At 40.2% G+C, this 19005-nt stretch overlaps 1 protein-coding gene across 10 annotated transcripts in view; it reads left to right on the top strand.

Moving 5' to 3' along the window:
- The window catches only part of FLRT2 (fibronectin leucine rich transmembrane protein 2), a 96858-nt gene extending 79422 nt beyond the window's left edge, over positions 1 to 17436 (top strand). For all 10 annotated transcript variants that reach the window (XM_082383711.1, XM_082383703.1, XM_082383702.1 and 7 more), the window contains one exon: positions 10541 to 17436. In XM_082383711.1, the coding sequence (XP_082239837.1) occupies positions 10918 to 12900 (1983 nt within the window). In that variant the 5' untranslated portion in view covers positions 10541 to 10917 and the 3' untranslated portion in view covers positions 12901 to 17436. The remainder of the gene's footprint in view (positions 1 to 10540) is intronic.
- The last annotated feature ends 1569 nt before the right edge of the window (positions 17437 to 19005 follow it).

Genomic DNA, 19005 nt, shown 5'->3' with positions numbered 1-19005 from the left:
CATATGGTATTTCTATTTTTAGTTTTTCAAGGAACATCCATACTGTTCTCCATAGTGGCTGCACCAATTTACATTCCCACCAACAGTGTAGGAGGGTTCCCTTCCCTCCACACCCTCTCAAGCATCATTTGTATATATGATCATTTAAGCTTAAGGCTTGGATGCCATTTCTTACAAAGGGAAGAAAAGAAGAGTGTCTGGACCCAAACTTATTGGCCTAACACTGAATGGCTACACTGAAGAGGGAGAACCTATAAAATAGGAAATAACAAGAGAAATAGGAAGAAAACCAGCAGCTGTCATAGCAACCAAGGAATGAGGATGTTTCAGTAAGGGCATGCACAAGTCTAAATGATGCTGTGAGATTAAGTGGGAGGAAGACAGTCAAAAGAAATCCCTTTGGATTTGCCAACCTGGGGCTGATTGTTAACATCTCCTAATGTAAACATTAGGAGAGAAGCTTGTGGGAGAGTAGGGGCGGGAACCAGCATGGAACGTGTTGGTGTGAGATGGATGGGAGGTGAGAAAACAGAGATATTGGTGATGGACTGTTCTTTCCAGGAATTTAGCTAAAAGGAGAGAAATGTGGGAATAGCTGGAGGGGAACTTGGGGGTCAAGGGGATTTTTTTAGTGGAAAATATTGGGGAATGTTTAAACATGGATCCAGTTTGAGAGGGAGAGATTGTGCATACAGGGAAGGAAGAGATAGTTATCTTCCAGAGAGGCCTGTAGGGCGAGGGCTCCAAGGAACGGATGATGTGATCAACCTTTAAGGAAAAGAAAGTGGGTGCACATAAAGGTAAACTCGTATATTTGGCAACAGAAAGAGGTGGGAGATCCTGTCTGATGCCTTCCGCTATCTTCAGATTAAAGTCAGGTTGTCTACTGAGAGTGAGGGGAATAAGGTTTGGAGGGCTAATATGGGGTGAGGTCTCACTTTAGGTTGGGGATTTCTTATTTAAGGTAGAACTAGTCTGTGCTGTTAGATGACTTTCTCTAGTGGGAATCTGAAACTCAGGTGGACACAGGGGAGATTGGGCTTGTGATTGGGTGGGAAGCATTTGCTTGATTGGTGTAATGAAAGAATAGAGGGGAAAGAGAACCTGGGGTGTTAGCAGAAGAATTTTTGAAATGAGAGACTGTATACCCTAAACTGATAAGGAGAGAAATGTGGTGTAGTGGGAAGAGCACTGATAGTTTTTTAGCCAGGAAAATTGCGTTGCAGTTCTATTTCTAGGATATGCTACTATTTAAACTGGTGGAAGTCACAGATTTCTCCAAGCTAGTTTCCTCATTTGTAAATTAGGAATAATAATGACTTATTTCTCATAGCTGTGTAGGCATTTCACAGGACTAGTAGTGACTAGCTCTCAATAGGTATTTGAATATTTAGCTGAATCTGAACTCCAGTTGGAAATGTACAAGAGCCTAGTGGTGAATAATGTGAGTATAGTTATTTGCTTATTCCTTCTCTTGAATTATCAAGAACTGTTTAAACATCTTTTGTTCTAGCCCTGCACAGCCTGCCTTTCGGAAAAGAAAGAGAGGGAAAGGGTGAGGAAAAGAGGACAAATTCTCGTTTGGGACACACATATTCAGAGTGAGCACTGCATGTTTGAGTTACAGAGTGGAAGAAGGAAAAGAAAACCTATTAGACTTCCTGGTGTCAAATGCTATTATAGGATTGCCTGAACAAAGTTTCTTGTAGAGAAAAAGCAGATGTAGAAAGATTTTCCCTAAAATTACTGTTTGGTAGCTTACTGATCCCACTTTCTACAGATTTTTTTTCACTTGGAATTCAAGGAACTCACAACACTTAACAACATTTCATTTAATTAGTATACAGAAGGTGGCCGTATATAGGACAGTTGGCAGTTAGTTTTATCCCTTAAATGGCTTTTCTGACAGTGACCCCCACATAAAGACCTTCCCAAGCTGTAGAACGTGGTGGCAGCAAACTTGGGACTCTTGGCTATGAAGGAGGCAAGGAGACTTTGTTGTCTGTCTTGCTACCAACTTATCAGTAGCCATCTAGAGTCCTTTAGACGCCTCCAGTTTTTGGCATCTTGCTGCTGCCTATCAGCTGGGGAGCCCTTGATTTCCCATTCCTGCTGAGTCCTGGAGTCACGTGGGCAGAGCAGATAATAGGCCCCCTGGTGTAATTACCTTTTACTTATGCCTCAGGCCAGCTTGGAAGTGTTACCCACTTTAAATGCCAGGCTGCTGCTAGTTTTGAAAATTTGAGCAGTGGCGAGGGGCTTTAGTTTTTTCAGGGAAGTGGATGTTGGTTTTAATACCACTGTAACTAAGACCATTCATAAAATTATACCTGAAGCTTGCATTTTCATATGGTAGATTTATAATACTATCCTCTGTCCATACCGTCTATGTGGCTTCAGGCAAATTATTTCATCTCTGTGGACTTCATTTGAGGTTGATATAAATATCTCCTATGGGTTGTTGTGGGATTAGATGAAATGAAACATATTAAAAGTCTTCGGAATTATAAAGAGCTTTATACAAAAAGTTACTTGATATAACATGAACCTTTTCTCAATACCAAGGGCCTTGTCGTAGGTATCTTTCTAGTTACCAGCTCCATGCCTGGCAGGGCATGGGCATTCCCCGAGTATTTGCTGAGCTGTACTTGGTGCTGGGAGACCTCATGAGTCTTATTTTCCATTCTGGGCAACACATGTCAAGAAAGGCATTGCCAGTGAAGACATCAGCATTGCTAAGATTCTGGAGCAAATGAAAGAAAAGGGACATTTACACAGGAAAGGAAGAGATCTCAGAGACCCAATAAACGTCTCCACATATTTGCAGGTTTATGGATGGAAAGGTGTATATGTGTATCTCCAAAGGAAAGAACTATGATAAAAATAGAGAATGAAAGTCAGAGGAAAATAAAATTTGAAGAATTAAACAGAATGACTTGTCTACTAAATTAGGGACAAAAGCTTCCTAGAATAGCGGGCTTTTTGTTATTTTTTTTTAATGCTAGAAATAGGAATGACACAATGAATGTATGTTCTCCATGTGTTAGATGATATTCTAAGTGATTTATAGTCCTGCAACAACTATGAGAGAGTAATACTATCATTTTCCCCATTTTGCATATGAGTTAACTGGGGCATAGGGAGATGAAGTAATGTTCCCAAATTAGCACAGCTAGTAAGTGGGAAAGCCGTCCAGGTCAACTGTCCCCAGACCCAGCTTTTTCGCATTATACAATCTCTATCTCTCCTAAGTCACAGTTTATTGAGTGCCTAGTTGGTGCTTTTTGTTACTTTACATGCATTATATCTAGTCTTCCCAACATGAGCATGGCTTATTATCCCCTCTTGAGATGAAAAAAGGTGATGTACAGAGAGGTTAAGTGTCCATTGTCATGCCGTTTGAGTGGCTACACTGATGTCAAGCTAAATTCTGACTCCAAACCCTTTGCTCTTTCCATGCCCCTCATGCCACTTGTTGATTTGATCCAGAAGCAAGAAGGACCAGTTGTCTCGATGCCCTGAAAGCAGTTCCTGATTAGTGAGTGGCTGGGTAGTAAGACCCTAAAGTGGCTGATCATCAAACCCATCTGGGGAAAGTTGACAAAATGTACCTACCCAGCCTTCTTTGAAGACCAGTCAAACCAGAATCTGCAGGGGTGGGACCCAGGAACTTTAATGTTTCATCATCTTCCCTAAGTGTTTTTGATGACCCTTGGGGATGGGGAATCACTGGGTCAGATGATGGGAAAAATCTCTCCCAAAGTTGAGTCTAAGAAATCAGCTATTTTCTATGCTCGAACCACGAGGTGCTCAGTATCTGAGCAAGTGAATGAATGTATGAATGACTGAACTACCTCCCTTTGAAATGGGTTGAAGAGTGTATAGATATGAGCTGTAGGGAATTCCATCCTTTATGGACCATATAGTTTTTTCTTTTTATAATCCTGTTGGCGCTGTCTCAATAAAATTCTTCTCTAATAGTGTCTGTTCACCACTGGGCTTTATTAAATACCGCGAAGACTCAGTCTTGCAGTCCTAGATTATACAGATTTATATGAACCCAGGGGATGGTCAGTGGGAGCTCCCTAGTGGATTGAGAGAAGCCTTTGGCAGTAATGAAGGTGTCCTCAAAGTTTATGCAGTTGAGTTTTTAACATTGTAACTTGTTCTAAACTTAGCCCTATTATTCAAACCAACTGCATTGGAAACCATGTGAGAACAACCCTTCAGATGTGTTAGAGAATTTTATGCTTGTCAGGAGAATAGTTTTTCTTCTTTTTTTTTTTTTTTTTTTTGGTCCAATTTTAATGTTTTCCATTCTAGACCGACTGGAGCCAGAAAATTGTCAACTGTTTAAATAACGTGTTTCCTTTCTTTCCTTCCCTCCTTCCCTCCTTTTCTCCCTCTTCCTTTCTTTCTCTCCCTTTGTTTTGGCAAAGAAAAATATTGGTCTAATGAGAAAAACTTCAAGGAGCTTGACTGAGCTTCAGTGAATGAGATGGAAAAATGGTTTCAAGTTAGGGGGTAGCTATTGTTATATTTTCCTCCACATTCCTATGCTAATCTCCACATCTTGGCCAGCTAACTACAGAACTCTCCTGATTGCTGTAGGAACAGTATTTATAACCTATCCTGAGGAATGTGGAAATGTGCACAAGATCTATAAATTGCTTTAGTGTTTCCAGATTATAACAAAGACGTTTGCAGTATAGTTGGGCCTATGGATTCTGCACCTGTGTGTGTCGATTTTAAGCACAAACTTAACTCCAGAAGCTCTAAGTCTGATGTACCCAGGGAAACTTTTCTAGGAGGATCCCTCATCAACGTAGCTTTTTCACTTGCATCGCTCCAGGCAGTGTGCTGTCTTGGCACAATCCAGCCAATGCCGAAACCATTAAGATTTTTATTAGGTTTGTCCTGGTGTCATTATACTATGCAATCGGCAGTGCTTATAGATAATGCCTATTTTCTGTACTATGACTTTTATAGTCTGAGTTTATTAAGAGCCCCTGGAATGCAAGCTCCTGGAATTAATTTTTAAAACTTTTTAGGCAACATGAGGAGAGAAACACTTTGCAGAAAGCTCTTCCATGATTTATGTCTTTTGAGTCTCAGTTCCTATGAAAAGAGTTAAAATATAGCCTGGCATAACTGCTGCCGTTACTGTCATCTTTAACAGACAGGCAGGGCCAGGGTCTTGCTGCCTCCAAAGAGCCTTTGTTGAATGTTGTTTTACACTCAGGCTTTTGAAACTGTTTTCTGCTTTAAATGAAAATTTCTGTTTTTACCTAGCACCTTCCATTAAGCCATTCTTCACATTCTCTCATTTCCTGGAGGGGAGACATATTCAATGCACTATTTAAATAGGAAAGAAAGAAGAAAAACCCCATAACTTTTGCTCTCAATATTTGAAATCCATCTTGTAAAGCAAAATCTTTTTATTATCAACCTTTAGAGACTTATAAATGAAATGACTAATGATTTTGAAACATGGGTTTGTTTATTAACTTCTAGAAACAGGACTATCTCTGTGGGAAGCAAAGAGTTGGGCGAAAGTGCTGTGCAGTCAAAGTTTTGTTCCTTCTCTGAGCTGGGCTGGGTTTCACCTCTTGATCTACATTACAACCGTCCATGTGCAGAACTTTTGGAATCTCTTCCCTGGCTTGCACCTTGCTATCCTTCAGATCCTCATGTAGACAATCCTTCCTCTGCTGTGTTTTTCCTGATACACCATGGACTAGATTAGAGCTTTTTACATGGGGCCATAATGTCCTGATGCCCTGAGGTTGGAGATCTTTACACAGTACCGTAATTCCCTGCTTATTCATTTCTCTCCCCTCATTATACTTTTAAGACTCACAAAGTCAAAAACCATATCAGCTCTGCATGATGGTATCCTCATTCCAGTGCCCAAGAAATATTGGCTGAATAAATGAATGAAAAACATATTGCATTTTCATGCTTTTCTGGTGGCCATGGCACGAAGCATTTATGGGCTCTGTTTATTAGAAACTTATCATCACCTTCCTCTATAAAATCAGGATAAAAATACTAACCCTTTAAGGTACTTGTAAGATGGTGTGGGTCAGTCGTTCTTAACTGGGGGCATTTTGCCTCACCAGGGGACATACCTATGGCAATGTCTGGAGACATCTTTGTATGCTCACAGCAGCTCCACAAGGAAAGAATTATCTGCCTCAAAATTTGAATAGTGCTGATGTTGAGAAATCCTGGAGGAGGTGTCAGGACAGAGAACTTGGTTGGTCAAAGGTGATTTTATTTTACTCTACATTTTGGAGTTCACCTTTTTGGATATCATTAATCATAACAAGTACGCAGAGAATAACAATTTTATTTATTATGTTCTTGCCATGTGTCAGGCACCATATAACTTTTCACAAATATTATCCTATTTAATCCTCTCAACAGTGCTGTTGAGTTAGGAACTATTTTATCCCCATTTTTCAGATAGGAACTATTTTTTTTTTTTTTTAAGAAATTCACGTTCTTTTATTTATTTATTTATGACTGTGTTGAGTCTTCGTTTCTGTGCGAGGGCTTTCTCTAGTTGCGGCAAGTGGGGACCACTCTTCATCGCAGTGCGCGGGCCTCTCACTATCGCGGCCCCTTCCCGTTGCGGGGCACAGGCTCCAGACGCGCAGGCTCAGCAATTGTGGCCCACGGGCCCAGCTGCTCCACGGCATGTGGGATCTTCCCAGACCAGGGCTCGAACCCGTGTCCCCTGCATTGGCAGGCAGACTCCCAACCACTGCGCCACCAGGGAAGCCCCGATAGGAACTATTTTATCTCCATTTTTCAGATAGGGAGACTAAGACTTAAAAGTTTAACTAATTTATCTAGCTCCTAAGTGCCAGAGGTGAGATGAGAACTCAGGGGCTATGCTTTCGACCATTATACTATACTACTTTCTCTATAAATACAGTCTCCATTTTAAGGTCTAAAAGGATTTCTCCCCTTAGTATTTAGTAGGAATTACAGTGGAGAATATCGGGATTTTAGCCTTACTTAAGTTTAAAAAAAATCATTATTGCCTAGGTGGTTGCAGTTTTACACTTGCACTAATTTGAACAAAGATACAGTCTACTGGCTGATATAATATGTAGGCAGTTGTTGATCCAGGAATTAGGACAAGTCTACTATGCACAGTTATTTTATGGAATTCCCAAGAAGCACAAAGAAAACCTTGAAAGTTTGTTTTCTTTCAACACTGAACTTGCCATAGCTGATCAACACAGTGCGATCTAGATGGGACTTTTCTCCTACTGAGGTGGATAAACAGTGACAGTTTGCCCCATGTAATCCCATTAGGAGCTTTCTTCAGGACCACATCCTCTTCTTATGTAATTATACAAGAACCAGTCATGAGTAAAGTCCACCTGCCAAGAGAGCAAGGCCTGGGGCAAAGGGTTGGCTGATAGGGCTTTTTCTCTCCTTACAGAGGACACAGCTGAAGCAAGTGGAAGAGTTGCAATTTGGATGCACAGTGATGGTCTCCAGTGATCCCTGAGTACTTTGTTAGCTCCCAATCATTATTGCCTTGAGGCTCTTCACTGATAAAGTTTCTAAACAAATTCTACCATCTTCAAGCACTGGTTGGTTGTTTCTAGGGCCTTAAAACTTGGCTTGTAAATGCAGTTAAGAAGCATGGATTCTTTTTACAAAGGAATTTAAAAACCCTGGGGCAGCTGTGTTTTCTCCCTTGGAAAATTCCGTTCACAGTGTGCTATTATCACACTTTGAAGATTCCCATGGAATACTCAAAAATGTTAGATTCTATTCTTTTAGTCTCACTCTCCTACCTTTTTTGAAGAGTAAATGCTAATAGCACCAAACAGACTTTTGTTCTTAAATAAATCATGCTTTATGAAAGTAGGCCCCCTCTGATTACAGATAGCTCTTTAAGCTCCTACTGGGTATTAGCGCTTGTCATTCAGACATACATTTTCAAGGGTCTGTTGAAGCCAAGTGATATATTTAGTCATTGCACTACTCTACCTGTAAGATGTCATTTACATATAAGATGCAATTTGAGACCATCTCCTGGGGACGAAAGTGATTAGTATGCCTTATGCTTTTACTCTTCACAAATGAATCATTTGACATGCTCTTGCATTTATTTTACATTTAAAAAATTAAAACATTTGAAAAATTAAAGAAGACGGCACTGTGTTTAGGGCGGTGTTTCTCAAATTTTAACGTGTACGCCCTAGGCTCTTGCTAATGTGCAGATTCTGTTTCCAGCAACTTCCCAGGTCAGGCTCATGCTGTTGGACCAGGGATAACAGTTGAGCAGCAGGCTATTAGGGAACACTGAGATGGTTTGAGAATTTGAAACCTGAGCTAGGGATGGCATCAAGGTGATGGCATTAAATTTGCTTTTCCTGCACTACCCTTAGTTGTATTATAAATTATTCTTTAAGCATATAGGGAGATTTGGGGCAGAGAGGATGACTCCTGTTCCATGTGATAAAACATATATTTGTAATTTTTAACAAATTAAATAATGCTTAATTTTTAATAAAGTATCACATCCATCTGTTTTGCCTGGAAAGAGACTCCCTATACCCCCTCTTTTTTTTTTAAGTTTTCTGAACAATAAAAAAATGAATATTACCGTTTCTGGTCATCAAAGGCATTTTTTAGATGGCTCACAATCTTTCAAATTGTAGAACAAATTTACAATAGTCTGGACACTTAAATAGCAGTTACAATGTTTTTTTTTTTTGTTTTTCTTTTTTAATTACCTTTCTAAAGATAGCTAAGGGAACAATTTCAAATAGTTCCTCTGTGCTTTAGATATAAGTTGTTTCAATTGCTGTGTATTGGTAAGAATTAAGAGACTTCCAGCTTGCCATGTCCTGTCAAGTTAGCTTCTTTTGTAAGAAAATCAAATCTGGCACCTTTCAATTAACTTCTTTACCTCTCTAATCTAAAAATAGATGGAACAGTTCTGGAGCAGGAAGGTCTGATTACTATCTGTAGATTGCCTTTACTTCCCCAACTGTGTCTTCTAACATTTCAAAGTTTACTGAAAGTCCTTTTCTAAAAGCAGGAAAACACACACAGATGGGAGGAAGGTTGAGTTGTTGGCAAATAATTTTATTCCCAGTCATGAGCTTGTCAACTCTCAAAGGAATCACAATGGTGTATCTCATCTGAACCTGGAGGTCTCAAAAGAGGGGATAAGTAGAAATGTGTCATGGACTGGAGTTTGGTCATTCTAGTTGGTAACTCAAGTGTGGGCTATTTGGGAGGCAGAGAGAGATGAGAGGAGGCGGGGAGTGGGGAAGAAAAGAGCAGTCTTCTCTCTGACTTGACATCACCTCTGTTTCTGTACATCACCTCTAAACTGCTTCATCACAGTGTCAGATTAAAAGGATGAATCTTTCTAAATAACTTTATCAGTCCCCATTTTGCATTTGTTTATAACTGGAAAGGGTTTCACATTTTTTTTTTTCCCTTAAATTGTATTCATTGCTCAGTCACTCATTTCATCTTGAAATATGACTGTGGCCAGTTGCATTTGTAGATGGTCATCATTGATTCAGTGGATTCAGCCCTGGGCCTCTTGTGCCTGTCTGTTTGGATATGCAAATAGATCTCTGAGAGAAGATACTGACTGTGATGTGAAATTCACAATATGATCATTGATAGTGAGAGGTAACAATATGGTTTCCGTTTGTTGATAAAGATAATTGAATCGTTTTCATTTCCTGAATACCTTTTCAACTGAATTATTATTATTTAGCATGTCACTTAATGCCAACTCCCTGCCTCTGGGCATTTAGTCCCAATCACAGTGATCTTTTTTTTTTTTTAACATCTTTGTTGGAGTATAATTGCTTTACAATGTTGTATTAGTTTCTGCTATATAAGAAAGTGAATCAGCTATATGTATACATACATCCCCATATCCCCTCTCTCTTGAGTCTCCCTCCCACCCTCCCTATCCCACCCCTCTAGGTGGTCACAAAGCACCGAACTGATCTCCCTGTGCTATGCAGCTGCTTCCCACTAGCTATGTATTTTACATTTGGTAGTGTATATACGTCCATGCCACTCTCTCACTTCGTCCTAGCTTACCCTTCCCCCTCCCTGTGTCCTCAAGTCCATTCTATATGTCTGCGTCTTTATTCCTGTCCTGCCCCTATGTTCTTCAGAACCATTTTTTTTTTTTTTTTTTAGATTCCATATATATGTGTTAGCATACGGTATTTATTTTTCTCTTTCTGACCTACTTCACTCTGTATGACAGACTCTAGGTCTATCCACCTCACTACAAATAACTCAATTTCATTTCTTTTTATGGCTGAGTAATATTCCATTGTATATATGTGCCACATTTTCTTTATCCATTCATCTGACAATGGACACTTAGGTTGCCTCCGTGTCCTGGCTATTGTAAATAGTGCTGCAATGAACATTGAATCACAGCATTCTTGAAAAGCCACAGTCAGATCAGCACTTAATCCACTCACTACCCTTAACTGACTCTTTTCTCTCTACTTTCCTACAACAGATTGCAGACTGAACTTAACCAAGTTCATAGGCTGATCCACACTGACCTGACCGACCACAGAAGAAGGGATTCTGCCTACCCAGCTGGGCCCCTTTTGACCGCTGATAACTTGACTTCACTTGTTGCCTGGGTGGAAAGTTCTCCTTATTGAAATTTTTTTGCACATGGAGGACAATAGCAAAGAGGGCAACATAGGCTGATAAGACCAGAGACCACAGGAAGATTCTTTGACCTTAGCCTTCGGGACTTTTCCTCTAGCTGGAGTTCTGGACTTTAACAGAACTGCGTTCAATCATTTTGGTTTTGCTATCTGTTTTTTTTTTTTTTTTTCTTTTTCTTTTCACTACCACATCGTATTTTATTTCTGTACTTCAGAAATGGGCCTACAGACTACACAGGGGCCCAGCCAGGGGGCTTTTTTCCTGAAATCTTGGCTTCTCATTTCCCTGGGGCTCTACTCACAAGTGTCAAAACTCCTGGCGTGCCCTAGCGTGTGTCGCTGCGACAGGAACTTTGTCTACTGTAACGAGCGAAGCTTGACCTCAGTGCCTCTTGGGATCCCGGAGGGCGTCACTGTACTCTACCTCCACAACAACCAAATTAATAATGCTGGGTTTCCTGCAGAGCTGCACAACGTACAGTCTGTGCACACCGTGTACCTTTACGGGAACCAACTGGATGAATTCCCCATGAACCTTCCCAAGAACGTCCGAGTTCTCCATCTGCAGGAAAACAATATTCAGACCATTTCACGGGCCGCCCTGGCCCAGCTCTTGAAGCTTGAAGAGCTCCACCTGGATGACAACTCAATATCCACGGTGGGGGTGGAAGATGGGGCCTTCCGGGAGGCCATTAGCCTCAAATTGTTGTTTCTATCCAAGAATCACCTGAGCAGCGTGCCCGTGGGGCTTCCCGTGGACCTGCAAGAGCTGAGAGTGGATGAGAATCGAATTGCCGTCATATCAGACATGGCCTTTCAGAACCTCACGAGCTTGGAGCGTCTGATCGTGGATGGAAACCTCCTGACCAACAAGGGCATCGCCGAGGGCACCTTCAGCCACCTCACCAAGCTCAAGGAATTTTCCATTGTCCGGAATTCGCTCTCCCATCCCCCTTCTGATCTCCCAGGTACGCACCTGATCAGGCTCTATCTGCAGGACAACCAGATCAACCACATCCCTTTGACAGCCTTCTCGAATCTCCGGAAGCTGGAACGGCTGGATATATCCAACAACCAGCTGCGCGTGTTGACTCAAGGGGTCTTCGATAACCTCTCCAACCTGAAGCAACTCACTGCTCGGAATAATCCTTGGTTCTGTGACTGCAGTATTAAATGGGTCACGGAATGGCTCAAACACATACCCTCATCTCTCAACGTGCGAGGTTTCATGTGCCAGGGTCCTGAACAAGTCCGGGGGATGGCAGTCCGGGAGTTGAATATGAATCTGTTGTCCTGTCCCACCACGACCCCCGGCCTGCCTCTCTTCACCCCAGCCCCAAGTTCAGCTTTGCCCACGACTCAGCCTCCCACACTCTCTGTCCCGACCCCTAGCAGAAGCTATATGCCTCTAACTCCCATGGCATCGAAACTCCCCACGATTCCCGACTGGGATGGCAGAGAAAGAGTGACCCCGCCTCTTTCTGAACGGATCCAGCTCTCTATCCATTTTGTGAATGACACTTCCATTCAAGTCAGCTGGCTCTCTCTCTTTACTGTGATGGCGTACAAACTCACATGGGTGAAAATGGGCCACAGTTTGGTGGGGGGCATCGTTCAGGAACGCATTGTCAGTGGTGAGAAGCAGCATCTGAGTCTGGTCAATTTAGAGCCCAGATCCACTTATCGGATTTGCTTAGTGCCACTGGATGCATTTAACTACCGAGCTGTAGAAGACACCGTTTGTTCTGAGGCCACCACCCACGCCTCCTATGTGAACAACGGCAGCAACACGGCTTCCAGCCACGAGCAGACGACTTCCCACAGCATGGGCTCCCCTTTCCTGCTGGCGGGACTCATCGGGGGCGCGGTGATATTTGTGCTCGTGGTCCTGCTCAGTGTCTTTTGCTGGCATATGCACAAAAAGGGGCGCTACACCTCCCAGAAGTGGAAATACAACCGAGGCCGGCGGAAAGATGACTATTGCGAGGCAGGCACCAAAAAGGACAATTCCATCCTGGAGATGACAGAAACCAGCTTTCAGATCGTCTCCTTAAATAACGATCAGCTCCTTAAAGGAGATTTCAGACTGCAGCCCATTTACACCCCAAATGGGGGCATTAATTACACAGACTGCCATATCCCCAACAACATGCGATACTGCAACAGCAGTGTGCCAGACTTGGAGCACTGCCATACGTGACAGCCAGAGGTCCAGCATTACAAACGCGGACAGTAAGACTCTCGAGAACACACTCGTGTGTGCACATAAAGACACGCGAATTACATTTGATAAATGTTACACAGATGCATTTGTGCATTTGAATACTCTGTAATTTATACGGTGTACTATATAATGGGATTTAAAAAAAGTGCTATCTTTTCTATTCCAAGTTAATTACAAACAGTTTTGTAACTCTTTGCTTTTTAAATCTTAAAGAAAAAAAAAAAATAGTTGCTGAAGTACTGTACAGGGTTGTACAATGAGAACCCAATGCCAAGGTAAAAGAACGAGTGATTCTTCCTCCTGATGCAATTCACCACTTTGCTGTTGAAGCTTCAGAACAAATTCCTTTCCTAGAATTGGTGGTCAGATGAAAGGGCAGGTTAAAATGGACTCATCAGGGTAGGATAAATAATAGGCATAAAACCAGAAATGACCCCAGATATCTTCACGCTATTTGTATACTTCCTGGTCTGGAAGAAAAGTGAAAACTTCTAGAATATAAGAAAGGAGGTAGTCACCCTGATTTGACCCAAAGGAGGAAATGCAGAAAACATCTCTTGAGGAAGTCAGTTCCTGTGAGATAAGTTAACCCATCCTGGCAGAATCAAGAAAATGAGATAAGATTTGAAAAGACAGTCAAACCCAGGGGTTGGCTTTCTGATTGGGAACTTGAAAATCACTCTTCAGGCTTCCCTGGCCCTATGTGAAACAGTGAGAGACCTGAGTCTGATTTCAGTCATCTTCGGGGGCAGGTAGGATGTCCCAGCAAGAAAATGCCCTTTAAAAGTGTTACTGTTCAAATCATATGTCAGGTTGAATCACATTCAACAGAGATATATTCTAGAATACTTTTTTTAGAAGAGGCTAATAAAATAATGGGAAGAATTATATTGAATGGAATTATTTTTGATAATGAGAACTATTTGGGTAGATTCACTGCAGCTATGTCAACATGATATTTAGACCAACAAGGGATCAATGTTTGGAATATACTAAACTTGTTATGTAAAAATTATTGATACCATTTAGACAAAAGCAAGTGATCAGTGGTTCTGTTATACTATATCAACTAACTTTGTTAGTATCATGTTGAAATAGCTTGAATTAATACCTTTATCCCCTCGGAAATTCTTGTCTTCCAACCACCTCACGTATATTTTCGTAATTAGCTGTAGAGGCAACATTTGTCGTTCCCCCTCTGCTCAAAATTCAAAAGAAAATCATGGATGCCAGTCTTGGTTGCACAAAATATCCATATACACTTTAAAATGTATAGTAATTCTCCTTGCTAATAATTCTGTAAGGACACATCAAAGCTGGCGAAATAACGTATTTGTTTAAAAAGCAATACCAAGTTTCTGCCTTGAACTGACTTTGACCTTCTTCCATTTTTTAAATTTCATTTATTCCTTTTCAGTCGTGGATGTTCTTCTTCTTTGGGAATTGTGGAGGGATAATCAATCTTATATTAACAGCATAACAGGTGAAAAAAATGATCAAGTCTGAGAGGGAAGACTTGTTCCCCTAATCTTGGCAAAGCAGGGCATAGAACAGAGGGCATAGAGAAGAGAAGGATGTCCAGACTTAATTCTAGATATTTTTTGAAGCAACGTCCATCTTCAGAAAGCATGTATAATGTACTTCTTTCCATCCCTTAGTTGTAGAAGGGCTATCGATCACATACATATATTATCTAAAAAATACACTCTTGGAAAATTCTTTTTAAAATCAAATTTAGGCATTTCAGTCTGTGTTGCATGTTTCCTTGATCACCGGCCATTATTTTAGGAACCTATGAAGTTAATGTCACAATCATTTTCTTTCTCTTTCTCTATCCCTCTTACTTTTAACAAAATAGAACTGTGATGTGTCTACTTTGTAAGAGTTTAGGTATAAAATGCTATGCAAGTTTTTCTTTAGAGTAAGAGCTTTATTTTCTTTAATAATATATCCCCAACTCATATGTTTTAATTTCCCTTGTCCCTCAGAATAAGCAGAAAATATAACTGAAGTTATAATGTTATAGACACAAGAATCGAAACTGTGCAGTCAGTTGAGCTGAAATTAACTACTAATTAATTTGAATTAATTTTAAAGTGACTTTGGTTTCCATTTTAGTTTATTAGCTAGCTCATTTTGGCTGTTGCTTTTTTAAAGCTTGATCCACACACTGAAGGGATAAGACAATCTGTGAAAGTGATCAGTGTAGCAGTAAGCCATCTGAAATGCAGGACCATGACATGGGGTTTTGTGTATTTAACTGGATAATTCCCTTCCACTGTCCCTTTCTCCTTGGCTGTGTAGATAAAACTATGTGTTCAAATTATGGTACTTTGATTTTTGAGGTTTTTTTTTTTTTTTCCTTTTATCCACAAAATAATCATTCTCATTTATTTGTATTGTGTGTATAACCTCCAGCTGGATATTTTGCTGCTGAAGCAAATGTTTTTGCTTTGAGCCAAGAAGACCAAGGTTAGAGAGATTTCTATAATGTCTTATGGGATTCACAGAATTATTTGGGGTTTAAGTCCTACGACGGAGACCTGGTCATGTGAAATGATTGGGATGATCTGAAATGGTTCCTTTGCTAGAAGACATTTCTGAAGAGATAGAATCTAGTTATAGGCTTAATTCTGAGCTTGTGCACAACATGACAAAGACTGTTAAAATTGAGATCAGTCTCCCATTTGTAACAGTGTACCTGGGGCTCTCACCTACACCAGGATAGAAAGCACATCATGGAATTTGTAACAACCATCAGTGGTGGATGATGCTTTGAATGGTGTTTTTGTTATGAGAATGTTTTACTGATCCATCAACTCTGTATTTTGGACCTCTCTTGCACTCATACATTATTATGCATTTTGAGATTAGTCAAGAGTCACAGTTCAAGGTGCAGGACAAGACCATGAGCTGGTACCAAGCCATACATACCGGCTTGTAAAGAGCTCGATGCTGTTTGACCAAATCGAATGATTTCAGATACTATGTGTCCACTTTCAGAGCTAGGTAACTGTCACTGTGCAGAAGAAATTCCAAAAGGAAAAGGCCTAGCCATGAGCACATAGGTATTACTGACCATTATTCATACCCAGGGTTGTCATGAATACCTACTTGTTTGGGGAGATATATTTGAATAGCAAGAGGCTCTTAGCTTCCCTCAAACTGTCAAATGCACTAACAACCTATCGCATGGGACAATCAAAAGCAGAGACACAAAGGGTGTCCTCCTGCCTATTTTTCTGATGTGAGAAGTGGAAAACATTCTACCCTGTGAGAAATCATGCAATTTCTAGTTATCTGGATGTTTGCTGAAAATATATTACACGTTCTCCCGGAGATTAAAAAAAAAAAAAGTATAATGTGACCAGTCTGGTAAAAAGGATGAATGAAATAGGTAAGGTCATGGCTCCATTTCCTACTAGATCATAATTGTCCTAGTCATTCCACAGGGGTTAGAACTTCCTTCCTCACTGAGGAGAACAAGCTCTCCATGTTGTGAACACAGCATCCATTCCAGACACAAGACGATACAGTTGCCGTCCACAGGGAGCAGATAGCTTGGTCAGCTAACCTCACTTGCAGAATCCATTACAACTTTCAACAGTGAAGTGATCAATTTCCATTACTTCTTAGCTTCTAGCATCTTTCTCTACCCTATAACAAGGAGACATTGTTTCACTTTAGAATATGAGAAGAATAGTTTTGCTCCTGACTTACCTTTCCAACTTCATGGGAAAGCAGAGCAGAAAATGGAGCCCCAAAGAGAAAGAGATAAATACATAAAACAAACCAAAAAAACTCCTCTTCATTATTAGTTTTGTCCAACCTTGCCTGCTGCTTTTTTTTTTTTTTTAAGTCAAAATACTAATGTAGGAAGCAGTAGTTTACACCCCTCTCTAATTTCTTCAGTGGGGTCAAAAGACAATTGCTGACAATGGGGGATGCTTGTCCCTGACTGTGAGGAGAAAGTTTTGTACATGTTGTTATAACATGTACTGTTACACTGTTATTCTGAGGATACTGTTACAACAAAAAATCACATTCTTTTTGCTATAGTTTAAGTTTTTTTCTTTTTCTAGCAGCACACCCACCAGAAGAGCACAAAGCAAGGCCATCACAACAGACATTTTTTAACTAGTATAAAACACACACTTGTGTACACACACACACCACACACAGGCGTATCCGTAAAGACATCCATGGGATGTAAGATTTTTAACCTTTCTGAGGCAAGTTGAAGGCGTCGCCACTGTATGTCCCTCGTGGGAACAGTATATATTCGCTGAAAGTTAATCCTGATGATTTGTTATTGTTTGAGCCGTATGTTGATTTGCTTCTGGTTTCTGTGTAGTGTGTTCTCGCTGACAAGGGACTGCAAGGGGCTGGAAGATTCTGCATCACACATCCCCTGAGACCCACTGTGTCTCACACTTTGTTAACTACAAACTTCACTCTACACTATACAGTACCTTGTTGATATACTCAGTAAAGGCTTATTTTAAAAAGAAACCACATTGTGTTTATCTGAGTAAGTTCATTGGGATACTACCCATCCTTGCTTGGTTCATGTCAAAGAGAAATGAGGGACACTTCCTGATACAGGACCATGAATGGAATGAAGGAGGTAGTAGGGTTTTTCATTTTCTCTTACCTTGAAGACAACTTCTGTGTTTTAAGGCCACTTGACTCTTTTTGTGTGAGGGGTTTATATGAAATCTTCACATTCTTTTCTATTTCCTGACTAAATTGTTTGTTCCTATGAATATCTTTTGAATATACACACATACATGGAGCATATTATTTTGTGTTTGTGAAATCTGTGTTGTTTAGAATATAGATAAATGCCAATGTAGTTATCTCATCAGAATAGTGTTTTTCCCTATTTCATAATATACACTGACCATTTTAAATGTCACTTTTCCTTAAGAATCCTCATGGTACTTTCTACTTCAGAATTGTTTATAGCTCATCCACCCGTACTTTCAATAAGCACTCATGAAAATGTATGTATTCATATGCTCAAGTTCAATTCGGGATTAATCTCCTGATTGTCCAGAAGCCCTTTCTCTAACCCCTCTTGGCCATTTTACTAATAGTGTATTTGACAGAGACTGAATCAGGAAATAAAATGATGACACTCAGTTACTACTATTAATGACTTGCAGAATCTCTGTTGGAGAATTAACTATGAAAGACGGTTGTAACAGGTGATTCATATTACATCTGGGAGATTTTATGCAAAATAACGTCTATGTGTTCTTGGTTACTTTTGCCAAGAGTTACAGACTTTACTCTGTGGAGACCAGACCCTTAGTCAAGGAATACCTTTCATTCAAGAGTTTATGAAACAACTTTTACTAAGTCCCGGACACTGGTCTGAGTTCAGAGGTTTCATAGAAGAATAAAATACAGTCTTAACCAAACCAAGTGTATTTCCGACTCCACCATGTTCCTAAAAATGTTTTTCATCCAATATGTTTACTTTTCATCTACTTTTTACAGAGTACTTTATTAGGTTCTACTGGGGATTCAGAGAAAAATATGACTCTGCTGCTAGGAAGCCCACAGATTGTGTAATAAACTTGTTTTCTAACACGTTCCAGTGTCTCAGAGCCCATGTAATAACTTTACGTTCTCTCATTAAACTCAATGGAATATCTAAGATAACAAAAGAGACATATATACCTGTTGGTAAATTTGATAATGCATCAAATTTATGTATTAGATATCTAGAGAGAAAGAGGTTAGATGATCTTGGTGTTTAATAGATGAAACAAAGAGAGTGCTTTGATAAGATCGGAATTCAATTGAATTAAATTTTCAAATTTACACCGAGTAATTGAAAATTTCGGAATTGTATTTGGTAATTACAAAGGCAACCTCTTAAATTCCCATTGAGTACCAGAATGGAAATCAATCCAAAATAATAATCATAATAATGGTACCTGGCTCCATGGACTCTTCTTAACTGTTTTCTTGCCTCTTAATCAATTGACTAGCCTTAAGACTGACTAGCCTTCAGGACAAATTCTTAGTGTTTAAGATTTTCAGTGATGCAGATACCACAACTTCACCCAG

The sequence above is a fragment of the Balaenoptera borealis genome (assembly GCF_965194805.1).
Source record: "Balaenoptera borealis genome assembly, chromosome: 3".
NCBI lineage: Eukaryota > Metazoa > Chordata > Mammalia > Artiodactyla > Balaenopteridae > Balaenoptera > Balaenoptera borealis.
Note: the sequence above shows the minus strand (reverse complement) of the source record. Positions and strands in the feature narration are given on the sequence as shown.